General features: G+C 40.0%; 1 protein-coding gene across 11 annotated transcripts in view; it reads right to left on the minus strand.

Annotated features, from left to right (window-relative positions):
• add3a (adducin 3 (gamma) a) overlaps positions 1 to 24,665 on the minus strand; it is a 104,498-nt gene that overhangs the window by 28,078 nt on the left and 51,755 nt on the right. For 5 of the 11 annotated variants that reach the window (XM_085459909.1, XM_085459906.1, XM_085459904.1 and 2 more), the window contains one exon: positions 5,838 to 6,082. In XM_085459909.1, coding sequence (XP_085316035.1) covers positions 5,838 to 6,032 — 195 coding nt within the window. In that variant the 5' untranslated portion in view covers positions 6,033 to 6,082. Of the gene's footprint in view, positions 1 to 5,837; positions 6,083 to 7,433; positions 7,497 to 10,437; positions 10,840 to 24,665 lie in introns of those variants that run through there. The other 6 variants (XM_085459910.1, XM_085459912.1, XM_085459902.1 and 3 more) reach the window with 3 other exon arrangements.

Raw genomic sequence — 24,665 nt, forward strand, 5'->3', positions numbered from 1 at the left:
CACGTACTCGACATAAACCCCTTACTGTCTTCTAGGATGATACACTTTACAGACAGCGAAATAAACATTGGGAAGAGGAAATGCATTCTAGTGACTGCAATCTAACAAGGTGGTTTATCGATGTATGAAAACAACCATCAATAGTGTTTGAGTGTCTTTTTGTGCATTAAAAAGATCTGCTGATAACAATTTTTGTACCCAATCCAGCTTCTTTCATAATACATAAACTGCCATCTCAGAACATATCCTGGAGCACATCATCACTCACCTGAAAGTACAACGCCACACAATATCAAACCCCTTGCAGTAATGTTCACATAAAGACGTTCTAGACCAGGGGTGTCGAACTCCAGGCCTCGAGGGCCGGTATCCTGCAGGTTTTAGATATTACCCTGGGTCAACACACCTGAATTAAATGATTAGTTCATTACCAGGCCTCTGGAGAACTTCAAGACATGTTGGGGAGGTCATTTAGCCATTTTAATCAGCTGTGTTGGATCAAGGACACATCTAAAACCTGCAGGACACCGGCCCTCGAGGCCTGGAGTTCGACACCTGTGTTCTAGACCAACTTTATTCCAAGAAACTTTATTTAAAGGGCCATACAACCATATTTTCACAAATTTATTTGAAAACCAAAGCTCGGTCTTCAGTTTGGAACCGAGCATTTAGAGCAAACAGGTTTTGCATAGTCTCTGGCTCTGAACACAGCAGTCCAATCCTATGTTTACAAGGGGCAGCCAATCAGAAGCCAGCTGGGTTAAAAAGAAGGTGCCCTTAAAGAGAATGGAGCCAAAACAGTTCGTTTTAGACAGGGGATGGACTAAGAGTTGAATCATGCAAAGCTACTCTAGCTGAAGAATATAACTATAGAAGTGGAATCTTTTAATATATGTCGACTTTTATTTAGCGTCATAAGGTCACTATTAGTGGTGCATCTCTAGTTTTAAATAGTATCATGCAGCTATTTCATGGTAATTTGGATGTTGACTAGAGCATTTCTATCTCTGATTCTAAATGAAAAAAAATATATATTGATTTAAGCTGCCATATGGAGAAACTTGATTATACCCAGTGGATTTTTTTCTCTCTTTTTGAGGTTACACAAAGTGGATGTAACACTTCAGCGTGTTGCTCTGTTATCCTGAGGGCGCTGCTTCACGGCTGGAAGTTCAAGACCTAAAAGATCCTGTGAAATGCCAAACTGAAACACAGCCGCCAAGATCTGGCTCTGAGAGGAAAGGCGGTGGTTTTTAAAAGAGTCTCTGGAGTGAGTTCAGCCACTAATGTTCTATCAAATGAGACCTTCAGGACTACAACAAGAAAAGGGGAAAAAAAACGTAAATGAGAGCAGGCATGACATTTGCTTCACACGAGGGGGTTCTCAGCAGAACCTAAAGCACCATAAATTATCCACTTGTGTTTTCTGGAAAGTGCATGCAGGGGGATTGCACTTCCTCTGCAAACCACAGGACAAGTGCAAATACGGCTGAGTAAATTTACCGCTTGGCATCAGTAAATCATTTCTGCAGGTGATGAACAGTCTGTGCCACAAGATGGAGAGAAGTGGAGAAGTGGGGGGAAGATGAAGGGGGGGGGGGGGTATTAACACAAGAGAAAACAAGACGGGCAATGACGATGAAAATGGAAGCAGCGTGTGAAGGCACAACTCCAATTCAATTTGGTCTGATTTAATCTCATTCTGATGGCATTTTAACCTTTTGGACCAACAGTGGCAAATCAAGTCACGTCAACCTAGTTCTCAGCAGTTAGAGGGAAACACAGAGGCTTTACTGCCATGACAAAATGAAGCGTGGATTTTTAGCCAAAATCCTCCTTGCAAACATACATAACAGAAAAACCACCCCAAGGCTCAAAGGCCACCTCGACAAAATTCTAATCATTGCATGTCACAGAAAACACTCATCAAAAATCATCAAAAAACAGTAGAAAGTAGAAAGATCTTCCTTTTCAATTCCCTCTTCAGACGATTGACACACACAATAACAAGAAGTTCTATAGCGGAAAAACATGTTCTACTGTTTATCTTAAGGCTACTGGCGAAACCTGGCCGTGTCTCTCTTTAAGTGCTTTAAATATAACGTCATCACATCAACAGGACGAGTCATTATTTTTCAGCCATCTCCGTTTTGTCACACTGCTGGTATGCCCGTCATTGTTGCACACAAGCAAAAATCACAGTTGTAGCTCTACAGTAGATAGCTGGATATGTTGAACAGCTCAAGGTTTGACTTTAGACTTTAAATGTAAACACAGCTGAATGAATGAGGTAAGTGGATCAAGTCAGCTGAGTTGATTCAGACCTGCCTAGTCTATATTCGTCCAGCTTTAAATACAACCTGCCATTGGAGCAATACAAACATGTAATCTGGAGCCGCCACTAGACCCATAACACTGGAATGAAAACAAATAGAGAAAGAAAAATGGAGAGAGAAATGAGGAAAGCAAAAAAAGAAAAAAAAGTATATACAGCTGGTTGCTGTAGTTGAATGAAAAAGTGCAAACTGAGAAAGAAGGAAGACAGAAATGGAGATAAGCCTGTGTCCAGCTGGTGCCACACACACACACTTCTTATTGTTGTTACGGCTGAATATGAATAAAGAAGCACTGAGACTAACTGTCTTCGTGTACGGGCTGCAAACACTATATAAGCCAAAGGGAACCACCTGTCACTGCTGACTGAAAGCTATTTGGCTCAAATTCAAAACCGCATAAAGCAGGAATACCATACAGACATACCACTGTAGCACACAGGCAAAGCTACAAGTACATACACACACAGTTAGATGCAGTTGCAAATAATAGTGAAGGGTAACCTGCGATGTTCAGATGTTAAATAATAAAAATTATTACAAGTGGAAAAAATATGTCTTTTCAAGATTGATACTAAAAAGTATTTGGTGTAAAAATGTCCACATGAGAAAAATAGCTGAAAATTATAATTAAGCATTTATAGACATGTTGAAAATACATGTCAACGTGGTAGATTCCTTTAGTTTGGAAAGTTTAGTTTTGCTTGCACTGGTGTTATAATGTCAGGCAGCTCTCTCACCGACCTCCTCTGCCATTAATTCAGTAATCTAAATCAGTGCGTCTGTATCAGCAGTGAAGTTAGAGACATAGCACAAAAAGGCCTGAGCCATTCGGCTCTGGATCAAGAACGCCCTGCAGCAAACTGTCTGCATTTAAGGGCCCTGTTTTAAGTAGACAGTCATTTTCTCTCCTACAGCTTACTTGCGGTACTCCCGCTCTCTCTCTGACACACACATGATACCAGCAGAGGATCAAGTGGAAACCTGGATCAGGAGCAGCGATACTGCCCTTCCAGACATCTGGCACAAAATACGGCACGCCAAGAAAACCACTCTGAGCATGTGCAGAATGTAGATCAAATTTAAAGTTTAAAAAAAAAAAAAAAAAGTACGGGTCAAACCACCAAGCTGTTACTACCCAGAGTTGATCACGCACATAGACACTTCCTGGATTGTACACAATCACTCTCCTTCTCTAGAAGGTTGTTTTGCATCTGCATCATTCATTGCATGTGTAACGTCTAACTTTATCCTGTCCCCAGCCTTATCATTTGTCTGTGCCTGCTGATTTGTCACAGCCTGCTGCTGTGCATACTCTTTAATAAGTGTATTTGTTACTTTAAAGTAATCCCAAGTACAAATGCATACTGACACATGTACACACCTTGCACCTGCGTCCCCTCGTAAACAGTGTGAAACATTTCAGCTAAAGACCAGCCTTGAGTCAATGTCGCAAAGTAAATAACGCCAGTGTGCAGGCTGAAAGGCCCTGTTGTAAAATCTCCACACAGAGTGATGCAACTGTTCAAAGGGCACAATACAAATAGCAAGATAGGACAACAGTGTGTTGTCTTTACAAGAACTTGCGTTTTCTCAATAAGGACGGTTGGGATATTTTTGCAAACAAATTTTATGCTCAAAAATCCACAAAATAATATATGCGTGCAAAATAGAGCTAAAAAAAGACGACTTCTTTCTGTGATTCTGAACTTTTTGAATGTTTCCTTGTGTTGCACAATCTTCACCCTACATTTTGAAGTTGGCGCCAACAATAAAATGCAGCACAGATAAGATATCACGGTGCTTTACCTTTCCAGAACAATGAACGATTATTTTAAATAATAAAATAAAAATAAAAATCGAGTGTGCGATTGCCAGGAGGCTCAAACATCTAACTGCACCATAAAACAGTAACTCTTAAGAATTCAGACCTCCAAGGAAAGGAAATCGGATAACATTAGTTGTCTTTGCTAAGATTTTTGTCAAGGAGTTGTTTACTTTAAAAAACCTGACCTAACATGAGTGCTCTTAGTGGGAGGGCACTTGAAGAGATTCAACGGTAAGTTTGAAAGAGGGTGTGGCAGCTTGTGGTTATATTAAAGCTTGAGCAAAGCCAGCTGCTGACTGCTGTGATTCTTTAGTCGGTGTCATAATACCAAGGGAAGCATGAACGCACAAGCACATGTGATGCATTCACTGCTGTAACTTATTTTGAAACCCCTTGATTAGGGAATAATAACTGACACAAAGGAGAAAAAAAGGGAACCGATTACACAAACATTTAGTCAGTGAGGTGAAACCTTTGCTTTGCTTAAACAAGTTCTCCATTAAATTGGAGGAAAAAAAACATTACTCTTTTTTGGCAAAGTATTAGACATTTAATACATCTGTTTATCTTGTTCACAGTTGTGGGAGGCAAGAGGAAGTTCCAGCAAGCACCAAACAGGTAAAACAGACAGCTCATTTATCAGGGGGCACAGAAATATGAATAGGCTGACATCTACTTTCATGTTTATAGTTGGAGACTAATAGCCAATGCATTCAAGAAATCTGAAAACGTGGAATATAAAGAACAATGCAGATATGAGCAGGGCATATAAATCCCACAAAGATAGGCTTTTTTGCCAGTCGGTAGATTCTCCAATCCTGCAGCTTAAAGCTTCCTCGACTACAAACATTGTTTGTAACCATGATGCTCCATAATCAGGCCCATCAGCAAGTTAGCAACCCGAAATGTATTATCCGTTTCAAAAATATCCGTCAATGGGCTGCTTACCACATTTGCCCTGCACTGTGTAAAAGGAGGATTCAGCCACTTAAGGTGTTGGTTGATACAGTTGAACTGCTTGGAAAACACTCAAGCTCTGTACAAGAAGGGCCAATGTTGGCTCCATCTTCTGTGCAGGCTGAGGTCTTCTGGGGTGTGCAGGTCCTTTACGACACAGCTATGGCTTCTGCAGTCTTTTATCTAGTTGTCTGCCAAGTAGGTGGCAACATGAAGCAGGACCAGAAACGACTCAATAAACTGGTGAATAAGGCCGGCTCTGTTTCCTCGACTCCACAGAGGTTATTTGTGAGACAAGGATGTTACCCGAGCTAATAACCTTCACGGACAACACCACCTATCACCTGTATGAGACAGTGGAGGCTGCACACTACAATACCCTATATAAGATAAATACCTAATAAAAGAAAATATTCAGTGTATCTATTATTAGTCACACTGCACTTTTTGTACATACAAAAAAACTCTGTGACATATCTTTTGTGTTTTAACATATACACTTCCTCGGAGTGGGATTAATAAGCTCTGTCTATCCATCTAGAGGTTGCTCCCCTTTAGGCAGTATCCCCCAGTAGGCAAATGTACACTAGTGATGTCTTTAAAACCTCAACGTGTTAAAAATTGTTTGCTCAGTCTCTAAATTTGCACCAAGGGGTCACTAACATTGACATTTACGTGTTTAAAAAGAAACAAAATGATGTGTTTTTCTCTTAACTTACGGGGCTCTGTAGTATCTGTGTGACACGTTTCTTCTGCTCCAAAACGTTGAAGTCCTGTCGGAGGTCGGGAGACATGTTCCTGGCCCTGATGTACTCCGGATCATTCACGTCGACACGGTCGAAGTAGCGCTCCTTAGTACCTCCACCAGGCGGAGGAGGGGTGGTCACCACCCCCTGATGGCTGTCCGCACTCATGCCTGTTTCACCTCACTTGCTTGCTCTACAGCTGCCACTCTGACTGTCACCTGAAAAGCAGAAAGGTTGACATGTTACATGACACATATGAAGCAATTTTTTAAAAAAAAGGCAAGCAAGGAGAGTTTAACATTTAAATTAAAAGAATATTTGTTCAGGGTGTTTGTGGTTTTTATGCACGTAAAATGAAGGGTGGTAATATACCAGGAAAAGGTGTAGCATGCAAATAAAAAGGGCATCAAGATCTAAGTCAGATTAGCCTGTAAGGAAAAATGCAAAAGCTGAAATGTGCCATGTATCGATCACAGGATTTATACTTTTGTCGCTCTTAAACATGAATATTTTTCAATGAAAGTTAGTTGAATGCCAACAAACAGTCATGTTTAAAATTAGCTAAAGGCACGTAGCATAAACGAGACCAATGATGAGTAAGAAAATGGCATGCCTACCACCTCTCTTTTATCAGATGAAAACACACGGAGGTGTATCATAAACAGGAAAAGGAAGTCCCTGTTATCTCTATACCATAGAGGTGCTACTCTTCGGTTTGATGGAAATAAAAGTTCTATCCTGCAGTTCATGTCATTCGCTTGCTGAGTCACGACTACATGTAGGTCTTGGTTAGGTCACACTGACAGATCAACTAACAAAGCATACAAATGGGGGCGGGAGGAATTTTGTTTTGACATCCAAGACCTTGACTGCTGAGGTGGTTTACTCCCACTGTTCATTCTCAGGTCAACTGGCATGACAAGCATTTTGCAGGATGCAGGAATTGGTAAATGCAACAATAGAAAATGACTTCAGCGCTTTGCTTTCAGGCCAAGAGTCAAAGCCAATAAAGTCAAAACAAAAATACTAATACAAAAGATTAAAAAACAAAATGCAAGCAGAGCTTTAAAATAAATAAACACGGCATCTTCCAGGAGCCCTTGTTAGCATACGCAGCTGCAGTTACAGTGCCAAATAGTAAGATGCTGGTGTATCATGAAGAGGCGGAGCTTATGGGATGGCTACCAGATGGTGTCTTGGCTTGGACAACAGAGGAATGACAGCAAAAAAAAAAGTTCAAGGAAATAGATCCGAAGTTTTTTTTTCTTTTTTTTTAAAAAATGCAGTAGTCATCTGACAGCACCAGAATTAAAATGTATAGGTTCCTGTGCCAGCACAGAGTCCTCCTGTATTTCAATTCAGCGTTGTCATCTTAGCTTAACACTATAAGAAACAGCAGGGTTTGAGCGGTGATTTAGATTGACACATGCCACTAAGCCACTCATTCAGGTCAAACGCCAATTAAAACTGTGGTTGAGATTAGACAAGAGTCACACACAAAACAAAGTTTAACGAACTCCTCACACATGGATGACAAATTAACCAATATTTTCCTTACTCATCACTCACATTGGCGTGTGACTGATTTATGGTTTTTCTCTCTCTCTTCAGGAAGAAGCCTGAACCCCGAGGCTGAAATAAAAAACACTCCATTTGTGTGTTTACTCAAATATCCATTAAACATCAGTATTTCCTATATGTCTTTACCTCTAAGAATCCAGGACTCAGGAAACCACTCTTTGTCTGCCTGATCTCCCTGCCATAGCTCTGATTTATACTATAAAAACAAATAAAAGCCTCCCAAAAAGTAAAATCCTCTTTAACTGAAGGCAGCTGGGCAGCACAGAGTTATGTAACATGATATTGAATTCATCCTCCTGCCCGCACTGTTTTGCTTGCTGAACAACTTTACACAGGCCTGATCAACAAAAGCCCAAGACAAAAGGTTTTGAGAGCAGGACTTTGATATAAAGACTTGTATAAAGATGCATTTGCTGTGCTGTCCTGTTTCGTGCTTTATATCCACAGCTTTTCCTATATCTTCGACTGCAGGTATTCTGAGGAATACCACGTGGGAGAAACTTGACAGATGTGTAAATAAGAAATGCATTTAAGGACGGTGTGATTGACAGTAGAAGCTCACGCATAAAGTTTGCTGACTGGAATCTCTGCATGGCTGAATGCAACAGCTGTAGTTTCACCAAAATAAAACGACTCCCCCAACCCCCCACTCACACTCACATGCCTGAATACACCACCCCATCCCTGCTCTGTCACAACTTCAGCAGTCCCCAGCATGAACTTCCACCACCCCACCCCCACCTCCCCCAGTCTCTGTCAATAGATCATTGTCCTCATCTCGAATCATCTCAGTCTGTTCAGATCCAGAGGAATCGACGTTTTTGGAGCAGTGGGGGTGGTTGTGTGTGTGTGTGTGTGTGTGCGCGCATTTGAGAGAATGCACAATTAATCCGAGTAAGAATGAAACCCGATCCTCACATTACACCAGCAACATTTATAATCTTAATTTCATGCTCGATGACAGATGCTTACACTTTTTGAATGCAGCCCACTGAAGATGCCAGTTTATACTGAGCTTTGTTCAGTGAAAGACTGGAATTTACAAAGGCAATGGCCATTAAAGTGTGGCATTGCGTGATAACGCTATTATTGCAGTCGATGTAAACTTCACAATTCTATGGCTGATAAATGAGGTGGGCTGTGTTTACTGATGTGCACTAGACTGTGACTGCAGCACCCGAGGTCAGCACAACCTCAAGACCTTTAGTGACCCTTCCTCTTTTTCCTCCTTTTCCTCCCATCTGCACGTTTAGAAGCACCAACAGACAACATGTTTTCATCTGAGGGTAAGCTGTCCATGAAAAAGTTCCCATTTATAAAACAGTGCCACGAATCACTGCTATGAACCACAGAATGCTCAATGTGACTTTAGTTAGTTAGATAACAAATGCAGCGAGTTAAAATTGAGCTTGGCCTTAACTATCAGGTAAGAATAAGAGGTCAGGCATAAAAACCAACTGTACAATACAACTGTATTTAATAAGTTATTTCATGTATAAAATGACAGAAAGTAACTTAAAGTGCTAAAAGAATGACTTGAAATATCTTATTCGGCCAAAATACATCAAAGCAACTCTTTACAGTTCGTTACATCCTAATGTAAAATCTTATTTATGTGTAGTATGAAAATATTTGCTGCAGAGAAGAGATAGACGAGAAAAAAGGACAATTAAGGATGCGTACATGTTTGTGACTTTTCGCTGCAGTTCAACTGACCACTTCCTTGTATTTGAATTGGTTCTGTGGACAGCCTCCATTAGTGGAACTCGATGTTTATCTCTAAGACAGAGGACTCATCCATTACACACTAATACTTCTGACATTTGGAAATGGAGAGCAAGTGCCTGAGACAAGGCATAACTCTCCATCTTCATCTGATGACAGCTGGCTAATCTAGAAGCCTACACAGACCTCTCTCCAGTCCTTTAACTCTGCTCTGTTTCACTTTTATCCATCTCACTCTGATGTTTCGTCGTATACAATACGCAAACTTGCTAGAAAGGCAGGAGTAAAGCAAGAAGCCATGAGTAAACATATGTAGTCACAAAAACTCCCTAAAATGCCGAGTGACACTGCCCGGGCTCTCCACTCACACACATGCATGCAGCTACTGTCTTTATCGTGCTGGGGCAGATGGACTTCAAAAGCAAGCCTGCCTACATCTCTGCCACCTCTAAAAATAGACAAACTGCCTTTTGGGCTGTGTTACAACCCTAATAACAACAATACCAGGAAAGAATCTGTGCGCCGCTAATTATATCCCCGAGTGCTGCAAAAAGCAGCGCGAACACACATGCACACAGTGACCTGTAGCGTAAACTTTGCTAATGCACACACCCAAACACACAGAGACAAGTAGGTGCGTTCCCTGTCCAAACACGCCTGCGTGAGAGCTCTAGCAGTGAAACTGAAGGACAATGTTTGAGCCAAAAGCTCAGCAGCTTACATGATCCTCCAGCGGCTTTGCTATGAGATGAGGAAAGCTCCTCTTGAATCCATCACTGTGCCAGCAGCAAGCGTTACCCATGACACAGGGTAATGCCTGGCTATCAGTTTAAGCTGATGGTTTCTTATGAAATCTTGATTTAGAGCAACGACTAGTGACTGTGAATGCATTTTAACTTGCAAATATATTCAGTCTAATATGTTTCTCTCTATACTTCATCTGTAAGGATTCTAAAACACTCCCTGCTATCTTCCTTCACAGAGCTAATCTTCTCTGGTGCTCACACTCAGTGCACTATTATTGCCAGACGTGTTTACAGTGGCAGCCACACTGACATGGAATTCCCCTAAAATTGCCAATCGTTTTTTTGGATAGTAACCTTTGGAGTCATGCCCCGGGTTCTAGTGGGAGCAGAAAACAGATCCCAAGTCGGATGAATGAAACAAAAACATCCGTCCATACAACAGAGGGAATACATACAAAATATGCAAACAGGTGTACTGACACAAGCAGCCGACACACAAATATAATGCAAGCACAACCAACCTTGTGTTTATTTCCTACGTGGTCAGTGAATGGGAGAGAATGGGGAGTAGTAGTAGGCAGCTGAGGCAAAACACATGTCTCTGTTTTTCACTGCTGCTTGGTGCCCGTGCACAAATTCCACCAGTGAGTCCCAGAAAGAAGCCGGGAGAGACGAGAGAGAAAGAGCGGGATACGAATAACCAGGCGGCGATCAGAAAACCAGTCTGTCCACGCGTCCCTGCAGATTTTCCATATAAATGCTCCTCGGTGAAGCTGCCAGCAGACAGCAGATTCTCCCAGATTCTTACAGTCTCCCCGTCTTGGCTGCTCCAGCGTTCATCAGATAGAGAAGTATCAACAGCTGTGAGTGTGTATGTGAGAGGATCTGTGTATGTGCGTGCCCTTAGTGAATGGGGGCGTGTGTTTGTGTGGAAAAGAAGCTAAAGCGACCACGTGATGCAAGCTTAATCCCCCGCCCACTGGCTAAAAAACACACACACACACACACACACACACACACACACACACACACACACACACAATCAGGCAAAGGCATACATACAGGCTTTTTGACCAATCAGAGCTCAGGCTCACACACTAATCACACCTCCCCTCCTCCACTGCCTTCTCTCTCCCTCTCTCTCTCTCCATCTAGTCTAGCCTTTTTCTTCCTCTCTTTTTTTCTTTGATCCATTCACATCCCTCACATTCCACTAGCCGCTCTCGCTCGCTTTCTTTTTATGTCTCTCATTCACACCCACTGCTGTCCTTCCCCCCTCGCTGGGCGACTGTACTAAAGGTCAGTGTTTATTAGTTTGGCTGGAAGCAGCATAACTGCAGCCGCACAACCTGCTGCAGCAGAAACTGCTCGGCTTTCACTGTCACTTCTGCCCCATTGAATCAATGCTATCTGGCTCTCTGATAAAATCAAATACCAACAGCCTTACAAAAGAACATTGTTAAAAAGTATCATTTAATGCCATAATTCAGTCACCCGTCTGTCAATACATCTGTCACATGACAGCTCTCTGCAAGTCTGTGGCCCTACTCACTTCGCCTATACATTTTTCTCATACTTGTTGCTGTTCATTGTATCTCTAAAGCCATTTTTGAAGCCATGACGACATCTTGTATTTCTACACTCCCTAAACTTGCTCAAAAGCACTCAAAGCATTTTCTCTTTCTTCACTCTATGCTGGTGAGGAATATGAAAAATGTGTCCTCTGGTTTTCCGTCTCTCTTTATCACCAAAGCTGTTTTTCATGCATGAACTCCAAACAATGTGACGAAAATCAGGTTAGGACGCTGTGAAAGGTTGTACACTACATCAGATAGTGTGTTTTGAGTTTTAAAAAGTGGGTGCTGTGTGCACTAAGAATGCAAAAGGAAGTTCACAATACACCCATACACTTTTTACGAATTCATCAACTCTTCCCTACATTATTCTCATATTAACACTGTCAGACATCTTGCAGACTCTTTAACAGACTCCAATCACACAAGCCTAGAGACCAGTTGGAGACTGAATGAGTTGGTGGGTGGTTGCTGAAAGTTAACTGCTGTCGTTACATGAAACTGGTCACAAAGAGGTATATGGTGGTCCACCCAAAAAAAACCCTAAAACCGAAAAAAACTAACATTTTTGTGATTTGTTTGGTCGCTATCAGACTGTCAGGGTTGCCTGTATTGTCCATTGAAGACACTGATATGATGGTTGGCCACAAAAGGTACAATTAACAAAATGGCAAACCAATACAGATTATGAACTTGAACAAAATATAAAATCTGGCCTTAAAACAACTGCTAAGCATTTGGACGAAAAGTGATTAGCAGAATGATAAACAGAAGTGTCTTAAAGGGAAAAGAAAACAGGCGAATGTTGCCTTTCGGTACACGTTAACAGGCTATACAGTGGGAACATTAGCACAGTCTCCAGCTGAAGGAGCATCTTCCGGCTCTGTACCTGTTGAGCAATCAAAGCAGGAAATAGACTAAGTCTCTACAACTGCAAAACACAGACCACAAACTCAACCCCCCAGTGGGGAATAAGCTAAGCCACAGATGACTTAACCACCAGAGAAACACATGGCACACATTTCCCCTTGCAATAGTTGAATACAGTCCAATTCACAAGCCATCCATGCAGAAGACAAACAAACAATCCAGGCAACCAAGATGTCAACAACTTGTCAGCCAGGTCATTCATTCTAATGTTTGCTTTTAAAAGATCAACGCTTCACATCAAATGCAAATTTACATATGGATGCTTTACACACACTCTGGATTTAACCTTGTAAGAATGTACATAGTGATGATGCAGATAAGCTGAGAGACTCAGCATCAGGTATAGTTAAATGAAGACATGCATTTGAAGCTAAAATCCTAAAATATGAATAATATAAAGAAACTATTTCTAGGCACTTTAGGTATTTAGACTGTGATCTTTCAACAACACTTTCAGGAAGTTGTCATTCAGAAGTACAACAGTGACCCAAAGCACACAACAGGGTCATAAGGACATCCTCAAGATAAGAACAAGACCTGCAACAGATGGCATGGCCCCCACAGAGCCCTGATCTTCACATCATCATTCAGGGATTACACGTGGAAACACTGAGACAGTCTTAATCTACAAGTCACTACACTTAACATGTTGTTAGCCAATTAATATAAACGAATGATAACATTAATTTGTTAAGCATCATAACCATTTTCATTCAACTTTCAACAAAGCAGCACAAGTTGCAAGGTACAGTAATGGCACGTCAAGTACCAGTTGAGTCCTGCAAAAGTGTGTCACTATCATAACAAAACTCACACATTACGCAAAATGTCATGAAATTTCCTTCATGAGAGCCCTAGATAACAAAGGGCTATAGTACACATTTGTTGTGATCGCCTGATGGCTTAGATGATATGGAGTTTTTGTTTAGGTTCCTGCAAGAGTAACGGTGATAACACTGCTGCAACAGACGCCAAGCCACACCCATTTGATATCTCACAGCTGGAAAATTGCCACAAGATAACTTTATCAAAGCCCTGCATTATTTTGTGACATCAGAATTTCCTCCTGAGTTTACATCCGACTTCATTTTAAAGCTCAATTTTTGCCTACAACACAAAGTGGTGAAAATGTGATGCTTGTTCAGGTCGCACAACAAATAAATGTGCTTAATAAAGAACCCAGGCAAGAATTTTAATGTGCTAAATGTATACAAGTTAATAATACTTGTGTGTAAGACTGTAATACATTCCAAGCATCTCAAGTTATTGTTGAATTTAAAACCAAAGGTGACATGTGCTATTTGTTATTTTCACTGGGGAATTACCCTTTACCGGGAAATCTACCATCATACGTACGTCATAGTCGCACACCTGTCTGAAATCCTACACCGTAACTTGATTTGCACCACCCTAGAAATGCAAGTACACACCGTGCTGACGTAGCCCGCAACAATTGTGATTGGCCTGTTCAGGACCCTTGATTCTTCCTGCGTATTTCCGACTACTTTAGGTCACAAAGGAATGAACAAAGAAGTAGAAAAATAAGTTTTTTTCTTTTTCTTCAGAAAAAAGAAAAAGAGGAAGAATAAAAAAAAAAAAAAGAAAAGAAAAAAAAGAAAGAACCTGACCACAAAAAAGTGGGGATCCATGAGGGAAACAAGTCCCAGTGTTTTGTTTCCATTGGCTGGCACTGCATATAAAACAGTGGGAAAACACCACATAATAATGAACACTAATTGCACCAGCACAAGCATAAATGGAGTCAACAGCTTATCGTTCATTCCATCTTTTCAACAACAGTGGAGAGTATGAGATAGGTCAGACCTGGGCATGGTATGGCCTGTGAGCAACATCCGGCGCATTGATTGTACCAGACCATAAGGTCCATGGGAAAATAGGATTTAAACAAAAATCCTAATAAGTACATGTTATGCAAGCAACACTGCGAAAGCAAGGAGGAGTTTTCTTTAAAGATATAATGCATTTTGGGGTCAACTTGAATGAGAGCGTCAGAGGTCAAATGTGACATGATATTTGAATGCAAACTATATTGTGATATTTAGAATACCCATATATCAGTATCATTTGTTTGTATTGACAACATTTACAAAAGAAAGTTGAATTTTATGGACAGTTTTAACGAGAAGACATTTTATGAAGGAATCCCCATGTTTCATTCCCCACAGCCCCTTTTCCATTAGAAGAAGACAAATCCTTTTCTTGTCATTCAATACAAGTTATACATTCATAAAGAGTAAGTATTTTATAAGGCTGTCATGTTTCTGTATCATCCCTTTCCTATTTGACCCAAAAAGATCAGCCTCTTTAATGATCTGTTATTTTTACCATTTTAAGAAAATTATATTGTACAATTTGTCATCCAATTAAAGAATATTTGCTACATCAGTTTGCCTTGCATTTTATCTGAAATATAAAAGCTTAAATATGCAGTAACTAAAGCTTTCAGACAGTGGTCGCATCAATTATTATTTGTCTGTGAGACACTCACAGGTACAAACTAGAGATGGCACGATACCACTTTTTTATGTCCGATACCGATACCGATATCATAAATTTGGATATCTGCCGATACCGATATGAATCCGATATAGTGTTTTTTAATCAACAAAACTGTTTTTTAAAATATCTTGCTGCATTTTGCAAGTCTGCAAGTTCATACTCAAGTTTAAAACAACAACTACACTAAAGCTATTCTGTTATACCTGTATGCAAAAAAAATATTTCATAGTTCAGCAATACTGATCAATCTAATAAACTTAGACCTACACCATCCTCCCTATTCTGGTATTTTAAAGAGTACTTAGCGTAAATATTAAGCAACCTAACTAATAGGGTTCCAACTCCCAGCAACAACAAAAATAAATAAATAAAAAATAGGGAACCACCCCTCACGCTCCACCTCATGATGCTTAATCAACGTAATCAACCTTAATTTGATGCAGTGTGAAAAAAAATGCACAGAAATCAATTATTTTTCAAGAAATATTAAATAGATTCAACATCTTTCTTCAACAAAATTGCAGACTGCACAGATGGTACCTTCCCAAAGGAAAATGTACTATAGCTTACTAGGGTATATATATTAGACTTAATAGTCACTATATACAGTAATTGACTTCTATTCATTTTACATCAAATTAAAACTTTGGGTGTCAGATAATTATTTATTAAAAGCTAGACATTTTAAATGAGAATAAGAAAGAAAAGTATGTCTTTGTGCCCCCTTTTCCCTGTTAATGCCCTATCGGCCCCCCTGGCTAAACTTTGCTAGATCCGCCCCTGCACAGTTACCAGCCGTCAGCTACGTAGAAAAAGATCCTGGTGTAGAAAGTAATATTAAATAAATTCTAACAACAGCTTATCAAGCTTAAACGTGCTGCTGTTGTTCAGCCGCTGGTTTGCTCTTTCTGGCGCAAAGTGGACCAAAAACAAACAAGAGAGACGGACTCACAACAGAAAAGCCGATCAGCTGATCATTAGCAGTTTCACGATTGAAGTAGCAGCCGGAGAGCGAGAGGCAGTCGCTCGTTAAGCTTAACGTGGGAATGCTTTACAAACATTCAGAGATGGACTTACACACTTGCTTTACTTCTCTCGGGGATAACTTTGTCGGAGATGAAATGCCAGGTTGCTAGCGAAGCTCCACATGCTATCCAGACCACCGACAGGTCCCGCATGCCACAGCTGCTCTATCACGTGATGCATACTGCTCCGACGTTCTGAGGCGAGTTACGGTGTGTTGCAAGTTTTGTGAGGTGCTTTCGTGATATTTAATGGATCGGATTACATTTTTTATTTTTCTCCGATATCCGATCCAGTAATTTAGGTCAGTATCGGACCGATAACGATACGTAATATCGGATCGGTCCATCTCTAGTACAAACGATATGATTTTAACTGACATGGAATATTTGAGACACCAGAGTTAAATTCTGAATTGAGTATATAAAGTGTATGTAAATGTAAATTCTGTCATAGTTGTACCTTCAAAATAAAATGAGACGAGTCACATGAGCTTGTTTATTAGCTAAAGTTAGCATCGTTGGTGGCTAAAAGGACTAAGCACATGGCTGTGGTGTTGGCTGTCCCAGATACATCACATGCAGATGAAAAAATACAATTTACTCAGATAAAAGTCAAACATAAAATTAAGATTTTATGCATTTCCTTCGAACATTACAACTGTAGCCGCTACTGTTGCGGTGGCTAGGCAACAGGAACTGCCTAGCAACATAAACGAAAACAAACAACTTTCTTTTTTCTTTCTTTTTTTTTTTTTTTTTTTAAAAACCCGGCAATGACAGAAATGGCTAGGGGAAAAAAACAAAACAAAAACCCTTTGTTATAACGTTCATGTCGCATATTAATTACGTCGCTGGACGTGTTGCTATAACAACAACTTCACACATTAGGTAGTACTGGATGATAATAGAAAACCAATCAATCCGAGTTGGTACTTATGGAAAAGTGGCTTATATGTCTGTATTGTCAATTCAAACAATAGCAGTGACTAACATGTTTTTTTAAATACCTTTATATAGCATTATCATCACTTTGACTTTTCAGGTCAATCCAGTGCCCTTGAAGGAAAGGTCAGAGGTCAAATGGGAAATTATATTTTAAATCTTTATACATTTAGCATTTGTTAACAATACACACCAGAGGGTTTTCTCAAGGCCTTTTGTCAAATTTCGGTCAACAAATGATTAAGATGACTCTGGATCTTGGTGGATGCAAGCCAAATTTTAATGGATTGTTAACGTGATCCAACTCTACACCTCTACAAAGGTTATTTTTTTGTTTTTTCCTCTCTCATTCTCACTCTCAAATCTACCTTCATATGTGAACAAACATTGTCTCAGTGACGAAGTTTAACAAATCCATATAGAGATTACCTTTCAGCGAGGATTACCTGTCTGCTCTCCTTTGAATTTCCACCTCAGATTTAAACCAGACTTAAACCGAACACACTTATTCAAATTGTTAAAACCTGGCATCTACTCTTGCCAGGAGCAGTTTATACTAGAGATGGACCGATCCGATATTACGTATCGGTATCGGTCCGATACTGACCTAAATTACTGGATCGGATATCGGAGAAAAATAAAAAATTTAATCCGATCCATTAAATATCACGAAAGCACCTCACAAAACTTGCAACACGCCGTAACTCACCTCAGAACGTTAGCACGTCGGAGCAGTATGCATCAGGTGATAGAGCGGCTGTGGCATGCGGGACCTGTCGGTGGTCTGGATAGCATTTGGAGCTTCGCTAGCAACCCGGCATTTCATCTCCGACAAAGTTATCCCCGAGAGAAGTAAAGCAAGTGTGTAAGTCCATCTCTGAATGTTTGTAAAGCATTCCTGCGTTAAGCTTAACAAACGATATATGGAGCGACTGCTTCTTCTGGCTGCTACTTCAATCATGAAACTGCTTAACGATCAGCTGATCGGCTTTTCTGTCACGAGTCCGTCTCTCTGGTTTGTTTTTGGCCCACTTTGCACCAGAAAGAGGAAACCATCGGCTGAACAACAGCAGCACGTTTAAGCTTGATAAGCTGTTGTTAGAATCTATTTATTATTACTTTCTACTCGAGGATCTTTTTCTACGTAGCTGACGGCTGGTAACTGTGCAGGGGCGGATCTAGCAAAGTTTAGCCAGGGGGGCCGATAGGGCATTAACATGGAAAAGGGGGCACAAAGACATACTTTTCTTTCTTATTCTCATTTAAAATGTCTAGCTTTTAATAAATAATTATCCGAATCTTACACCCAAAGTTTTAATTTGATGTAAAATGAATAGAAGTCCATTACTGTATATAGTGACTATTAAGTCTAATATATATACCCTAGTAAGCTATAGTACTTTTTCCTTTGGGAAGGTACCATCTGTGCAGTCTGCAATTTTGTTGAAGAAAGATGTTGAATCTATTTAATATTTCTTGAAAAATAATTGATTTCTGTGCATTTTTTTTCACACTGCATCAAATTAAGGTTGATTACGTTGATTAAGCATCATGAGGTGGAGTGTGAGGGGTGGTTCCCTATTTTTTATTTATTTATTTTTGTTGTTGCTGGGAGTTGGAACCCTATTAGTTAGGTTGCTTAATATTTACACTAAGTACTCTTTAAAATACCAGAATAGGGAGGATGGTGTAGGTTTAAGTTTATTAGATTGATCAGTATTGCTGAAATATGAAATATATTTTTTTTACATACAGGTATAACAGAATAGCTTTAGTGTAGTTGTTGTTTTAAACTTGAGTATGAACTTATACAAAATGCAGCAAGATATTTAAAAAAAAACAGTTTTGTTGATTAAAAAACATTATATCGGATTCATATCGGTATCGGCAGATATCCAAATTTATGATATCGGTATCGGTATCGGACATAAAAAAGTGGTATCGTGCCATCTCTAGTTTATACAGGGATAAAATTAAAACTGACCAAAAATGAATCCAGTTTATTGAACTCAATTCTGCTTGACAGTTCACAACAATCCCAGTTTCTCATGTGATCCCATGGGAAAATTAATTGCCCACCCCTTTGATACATATTCCTCACACAGTCTGGTTGCCACTGGCCATGTAATAATAGGCAGATTCCCTTAAATGGCATCAAATACATGTGGAAGAAATCCCTGGAGTGTTTGCTCAACTGGCTGCAGCTGGCCTACACCAACAAACAAGCAGCCATCACACGACTAACAATTTCTTTTCCCGAACAAACTGTCTTCTACAGAAAGAAGAACAACAATGCACTCTGGGGACATTTTTGCAATGCTGATCTGTGAGAAAACATGAAGAATGCTTACAGAAAATACCTTTATTGGTATGCAGCAGCTGGAGGGGACCTTTTATTTGAGATTGAGGATAATCCTTCACAGCTCATCTAAAAGAAAGTGCTTAAGAGTAATAAACACCTATATAGCAATCCGAGTCAAGAGAAAGTAACACTGCAACAATAGTGCAGCAAAATCAGCTTGGGCATCTCTGTACACAGCTGTAAATCCTTTAATACAAGTGTATTATCCATTTATAATCTGTTATATGCATAATTCTATACAAGCAAGATTTTTGTCACACTGCAGCACTTTCGCTAGAAGAATATGCAACGGACAAAAAACCTGCTTTTCGCAAATCACATCTGAAGAAACCACTTAAAGATCAACTAAAGATCATAATAACTTATGAAGGATCACACTACAATCAATTGATTTCCTTGCACTCTATCCTGTATGGTGTTACTCTATACTAACAGCTCCAGTTGGTAAAATATTAGTTATATTCACACTACCAAGACCTGTGTCTAGACAGCATTCTCTTCTGCAGTGCGGTAAATATAAGTATAGACTGGCACAGAAAGGAGACCGATCCCTCTCAACCCCTCCTTCTGGAAGTCGGTGCATCACTCAGCACTTTTACAAACTCCACACACACGGACGCACGCAGACAGCTGACTCTGTGAAAAAAAGCTCTGTGCACATTGTTGAATAAAGCCACTTTCACACAAAACCCCAAACAGTTAACTGTATAAAGATAACAGTGTAGTACAGATAGAGACACGCTTACGTTTTGAGCAGTTTAAGTTATTTTAATAGTAAAACTGAGAGTATCTGAAAGAGTTTTAACACAATATAAAACTATTAAAGATTAACTACAAAACCATAAGATAAACTTTTCAGACGTGACTACTGACTCCAACAATCTGTTATCAGCTTTCTGTCATTCAGACAGAATGCTGGGTAGTCAGTCTGTCGATGCTTTCTTGGTCATTAGCAGACAGGCGTGCATGGGTATCTAATCATTTGTATCCATACAGTTCAGATTTGCGCACCAAGTCTAGCCAGATTTCTGAATTTACAGTAAATTACAGAAAGGCGTGTCAAAGGTCTGAATGGATCTCTGGACATTTTTGGGAGAGCCGGGTTGGGAAATTTCAAGTTGCTTTTGCTCACGTGAGGAGGAGACTCACTTTTAGAAATCTCTTATTTAGATCATGGTGCTGCCTGGATAATGCTCTAAAGGAGAGTCTGGATATCACACAGACTTTGTACCATGGAACTGGCATCTTAAAGACAGTTTTATACAGTTTGGACGTTTGTGTTCTTACATGCAGTTCCACCCGGTAACAAAGTTCAGGGCTGCAGTGCATGTGTGAAAACAGCTTTTGTTTTGCCATTTCACTGAGTACAAATGAGAGCACCATCCAGGTGGGACCGTCTCAAGATGCTGCCCAATCAACAACATATCTCACTGGGTGATGAGAGCAGGCTAGTCTCTGAACAACAGCTAATTATGGCTGTGTGGACACCAAAATTACTGTTATTTCCCCTGGTTCAGTCATGTGAGACATGACAAACAAAGCTGCACTAATCCTATACATCTAAAAGAACGCTTAGTGCTCTAACACACTCCACACAACTGTTATTAACTTTAAAGATTAATGAGTCCTTTGCACACTACAGTACTCAAGTAATCCTACATTTTTTGTTGAAGTCATCCACTCCTTGAATCCTGCGATAAGCCGTGGACAAAAACGGAGCACAACAGAGGAGAGGGCCCGACAGTTTGCTGGGCTGAATGCTTGCTGGTATCCATTTACAGCCAAAGCCCTGCTATCAGCGTTCTGTCAGCATTTCCCACCAAACGGCGAGCAGTAAGAGGAGAGGAGCAATAGGGCACTTTCACTGATGTTAACTACCAGGGAATATATAAACATTTGAACTCATGACCAGGGGAAAAGGAAAAAAAAGGACACCACACGCACACACAATAAAATAGAAACAGACTAATGTGGAGACTCCTCAAAGGGAAAAGGATGGATGTGGATTTCTTAACATAATAAGACAGTTAATGGTTATAAGGAAAAACCCCTGACCTTACTTCAAATGCCATTTGCCCACATGTCAGGAAGTTCAAGTTTATTCCTTAAAGGAAGTATAAATTCACAACATCAAAACTGCTTCACAGTTGCCAGCTCCTATGCAACATCAGATACTCCTCTTGAAGGGAAACATTTTGACAATCAAGTCCAAACAGCAGGATGACACAAACTGCAAATTCCGGTCATTAATCTCACGTCTTCACTTATTCAAAGCAACCACAACCAATTAAAACCGGAATCACAGACTTTTGACAAAACTATGTCACCAGTGTCCAAACACACACACACAATCCCATAAAGTTATCGCTCACACGCATGTTTACGCGACTCTAGTCTAGTTTTACACTTGTATAGGAGTCATAATAAGTAGTCACTAATCCCTGTTTGAAGGGTAAATAGGCATTAAGAGCAGAGCTAATGTTTAAAATAAAGAGACACATTCAGATTCACTTCCTGGAGCCCTCGCTGGTAACAAAGCTGTGCCTGTCTGAGCAGCTGTGTTATTTAGCACAGAGAAGAAATACACGCACACAGACCAATGCATGAACCTACTCGAGCGTGAACAGGGAAGCCTGCTTCTCCCTCAAGGTTCAGGTAGAGACAATAAACTTCTGTGGAGGCAGAGAGGGTGAGCAAGGAAGCAGCGGGCCTGTGTGTGTATTTTAAGGAGTTTGTTTCCTCCATTGACAGAGATAAAACGTGGCCTAGAAGCAACAATGGGAAGTCACCGCCCAGGCATCACCCTCTGTCAAATGTGCTATTTCAGGTCGACGGCAGAACAGCACGAGTGCTTAGGAGCTTCAGTGTTTGGAGGAAATTTAAACACACAGATAAGATAACATCTCGGCTCACAGGCGATCAGTCAAGATGAACTGCGTGAGTCATCTGCAAAACATTTGACTTTAACTGAAAAAGATCGTATCAATATCAGCGACTTGCACAATGAATTGACCGTAAAAACAAAAACGTTGTTATGGCCACTTTAGCTACTGTGAACAAGGAGGTAATTTCCTCCTTTACTTTATAATGCTCAGCTGTCCTTATTTCTAACCAAAGCTCATGTTTAAATTTAAAGTGACTCTTGTTTCACTGGAAATACTTCAGTTAACCTTGGTAAACAACGCCGCATCATATTTCTATGTCTCAGCATTTCTGGCATCTGCATTGAAATCTAAAAGAGTCTTTAACTACTTTTGAGTTTGAATTTAGCCGAGATTTACAGTGTTTAACAATGTTGGTAACACCTGTGACAAGCACAGGTGATAAGTTCCCAGCTGCATTGTAATATCTTTGCATGCAGTCTTTATCTCTCTTTAATATTTCTGGGGTTTCTACGCTTGTAATAATCATTCCCGTGTACTGTCGTCACTCTTAACAGTCACAGAATATCAGATTACCTCAAATCCACACACATGAAAATCTTCCCTTCCTTGTTGACAACAAAATGCCATGCACACCTCGAATCCACACTGCAGGAGAAAAAAAAAAAATTAATATAGTCACCTCCTTGTCCAGGGTGTAGTCTGGCCCTATGGTAGCTAGGATGGGCTCCAGGTTCCCATGACGCTGATAAGAATAAGTGGAAGAGAATGAATGGATGGAATGTAGTCTGAGCTTCCACGTACACTATATGGATAAAAGTACTGACCTGCATACGCATTACAGGAGCCGTTAAGCCATAAAAGTTTATGACATGAGGCTCTCGGCCCACAGTTTTTATGCTGATGTTAATGCGAGAGTAGGTTTGAAACTCTGCAGTGATTGAGTCAGCACAGCGTTGGCGACTTTTACACACCGGTTGCCTCAGCATTCATTTCCCCACTTTGTCACCTCAGGTTGCGGAATTCAAGGTCTCCAATTTTCAATAATAACACTTCCTTGTAAAATATCTTGGAATAAATTCTACAAACTGAGATCTTTCAACAGTGGCATCCAACTGCAGTACCGCACTCAAACTCAGAATCAGAACACTTTATTAATCCCTAGGGAAATTATGTCAATGTAGGATGTTGACTTCTATGTATCATGTAAAATCTGTGAATTATTTAGACATAAGGGCCTGGGGTGATAATCAGCCTGGAAAATTAGGAGGGCGGCATATATTTTGGACTTTTGATTTTATTTTAAATCTTACAGCTTTTCCCCCTGATAAACAGCTTACCCACTTCATGGATGTCCCACCTGTAGCACAGTAATTAAGTAGCACGACAATTCCTGTTTTTCCCCACAATCTACTATAGAAATGAGTGTTTTTCTGTGAATTAACAGAAACCGTCTTTAAATTCTTAGTTTAAATCATGCTGACACACTTCTTTCATTTGTAACAGCAGAACTTCATGTAGAAAAACCAACATATACTTCTGAAATTTCATCTTTTTCTTATTTTAAAGAGATCTTAGTTAAACCTCTTCATGCTGACAGAAAGGGGAGTTTCACCGGTCTAGCCCACTCAGGATCAAAGGGGGCTGCATGTGGCCCACCATGTAACACAAGGTTAAAATCCCTACTTTAGAGCAATCCACTTTTTTGGGGGACCAATAAAATGAAATTGAATTCATAGATTAATAGTTGTGTTTCTGGTACTTTTTTCTGAATTTCAGCAGACACTTTATCAGTTACTGTATTTATTTATTTCAAACACAGTAGCATGACTATTCAAAGACTGTCAGTGAACTAAAACGTCGAAGTCAACATCCTGCTCCTTAAACAAACTTTTAAAGGGACACAAAGGTGCTTTGTAGTATTACATCCCACAAGACAGTTCCTCTGAATGAAAACGGTAAAAGAAGCTCACCTACTTTTACCTTTGGCACAGAAAGCAGTGGTGCATGTCACACGGAAGTAGACAAAGACATTCAAAGCTTCAAGCTTCATTCTTCTCTCCACTCACTTAGTTTATGCTCATACAAGTAGCAGTAAAATAGCTCCCTGGATACAAAGCCCGTCACATTAATTCAAGGCTAGGACTCGGAGCACAAATCACTCAATCCTGCTTTCAATGTCATTTCAGAGATGACTACATTTTCTATTTTGACTTTCAATATTTTCATCTATATTAACGTCATTAATTCTTCTTGTTGTGATCAGAACTGTTGAATCATATTTCTGCTGCTTCTTTCAGGACACTGGTCCGCTTTTCATTTTTCTCTTTCATCTACACAGTCTTATATTTACAAAACAAGAAATACAATAAAAATAAGATGCATGGTGCATAATGCATTTGATGAGCATCATCCTAATAGTGTTGCAACCAGTCACAAATTTTACTGGTTCCTGTGTAAAAGAAAGTTTATTTCATTAAATAAATGAATCCCAATCTGGATCCTGTTGTACGA

Source organism: Copadichromis virginalis, linkage group LG6 (assembly GCF_057382275.1).
Source record: "Copadichromis virginalis isolate Kocher_CV1m ecotype Utaka linkage group LG6, C_Virginalis_male_GT1.1, whole genome shotgun sequence".
Lineage (NCBI taxonomy): Eukaryota > Metazoa > Chordata > Actinopteri > Cichliformes > Cichlidae > Copadichromis > Copadichromis virginalis.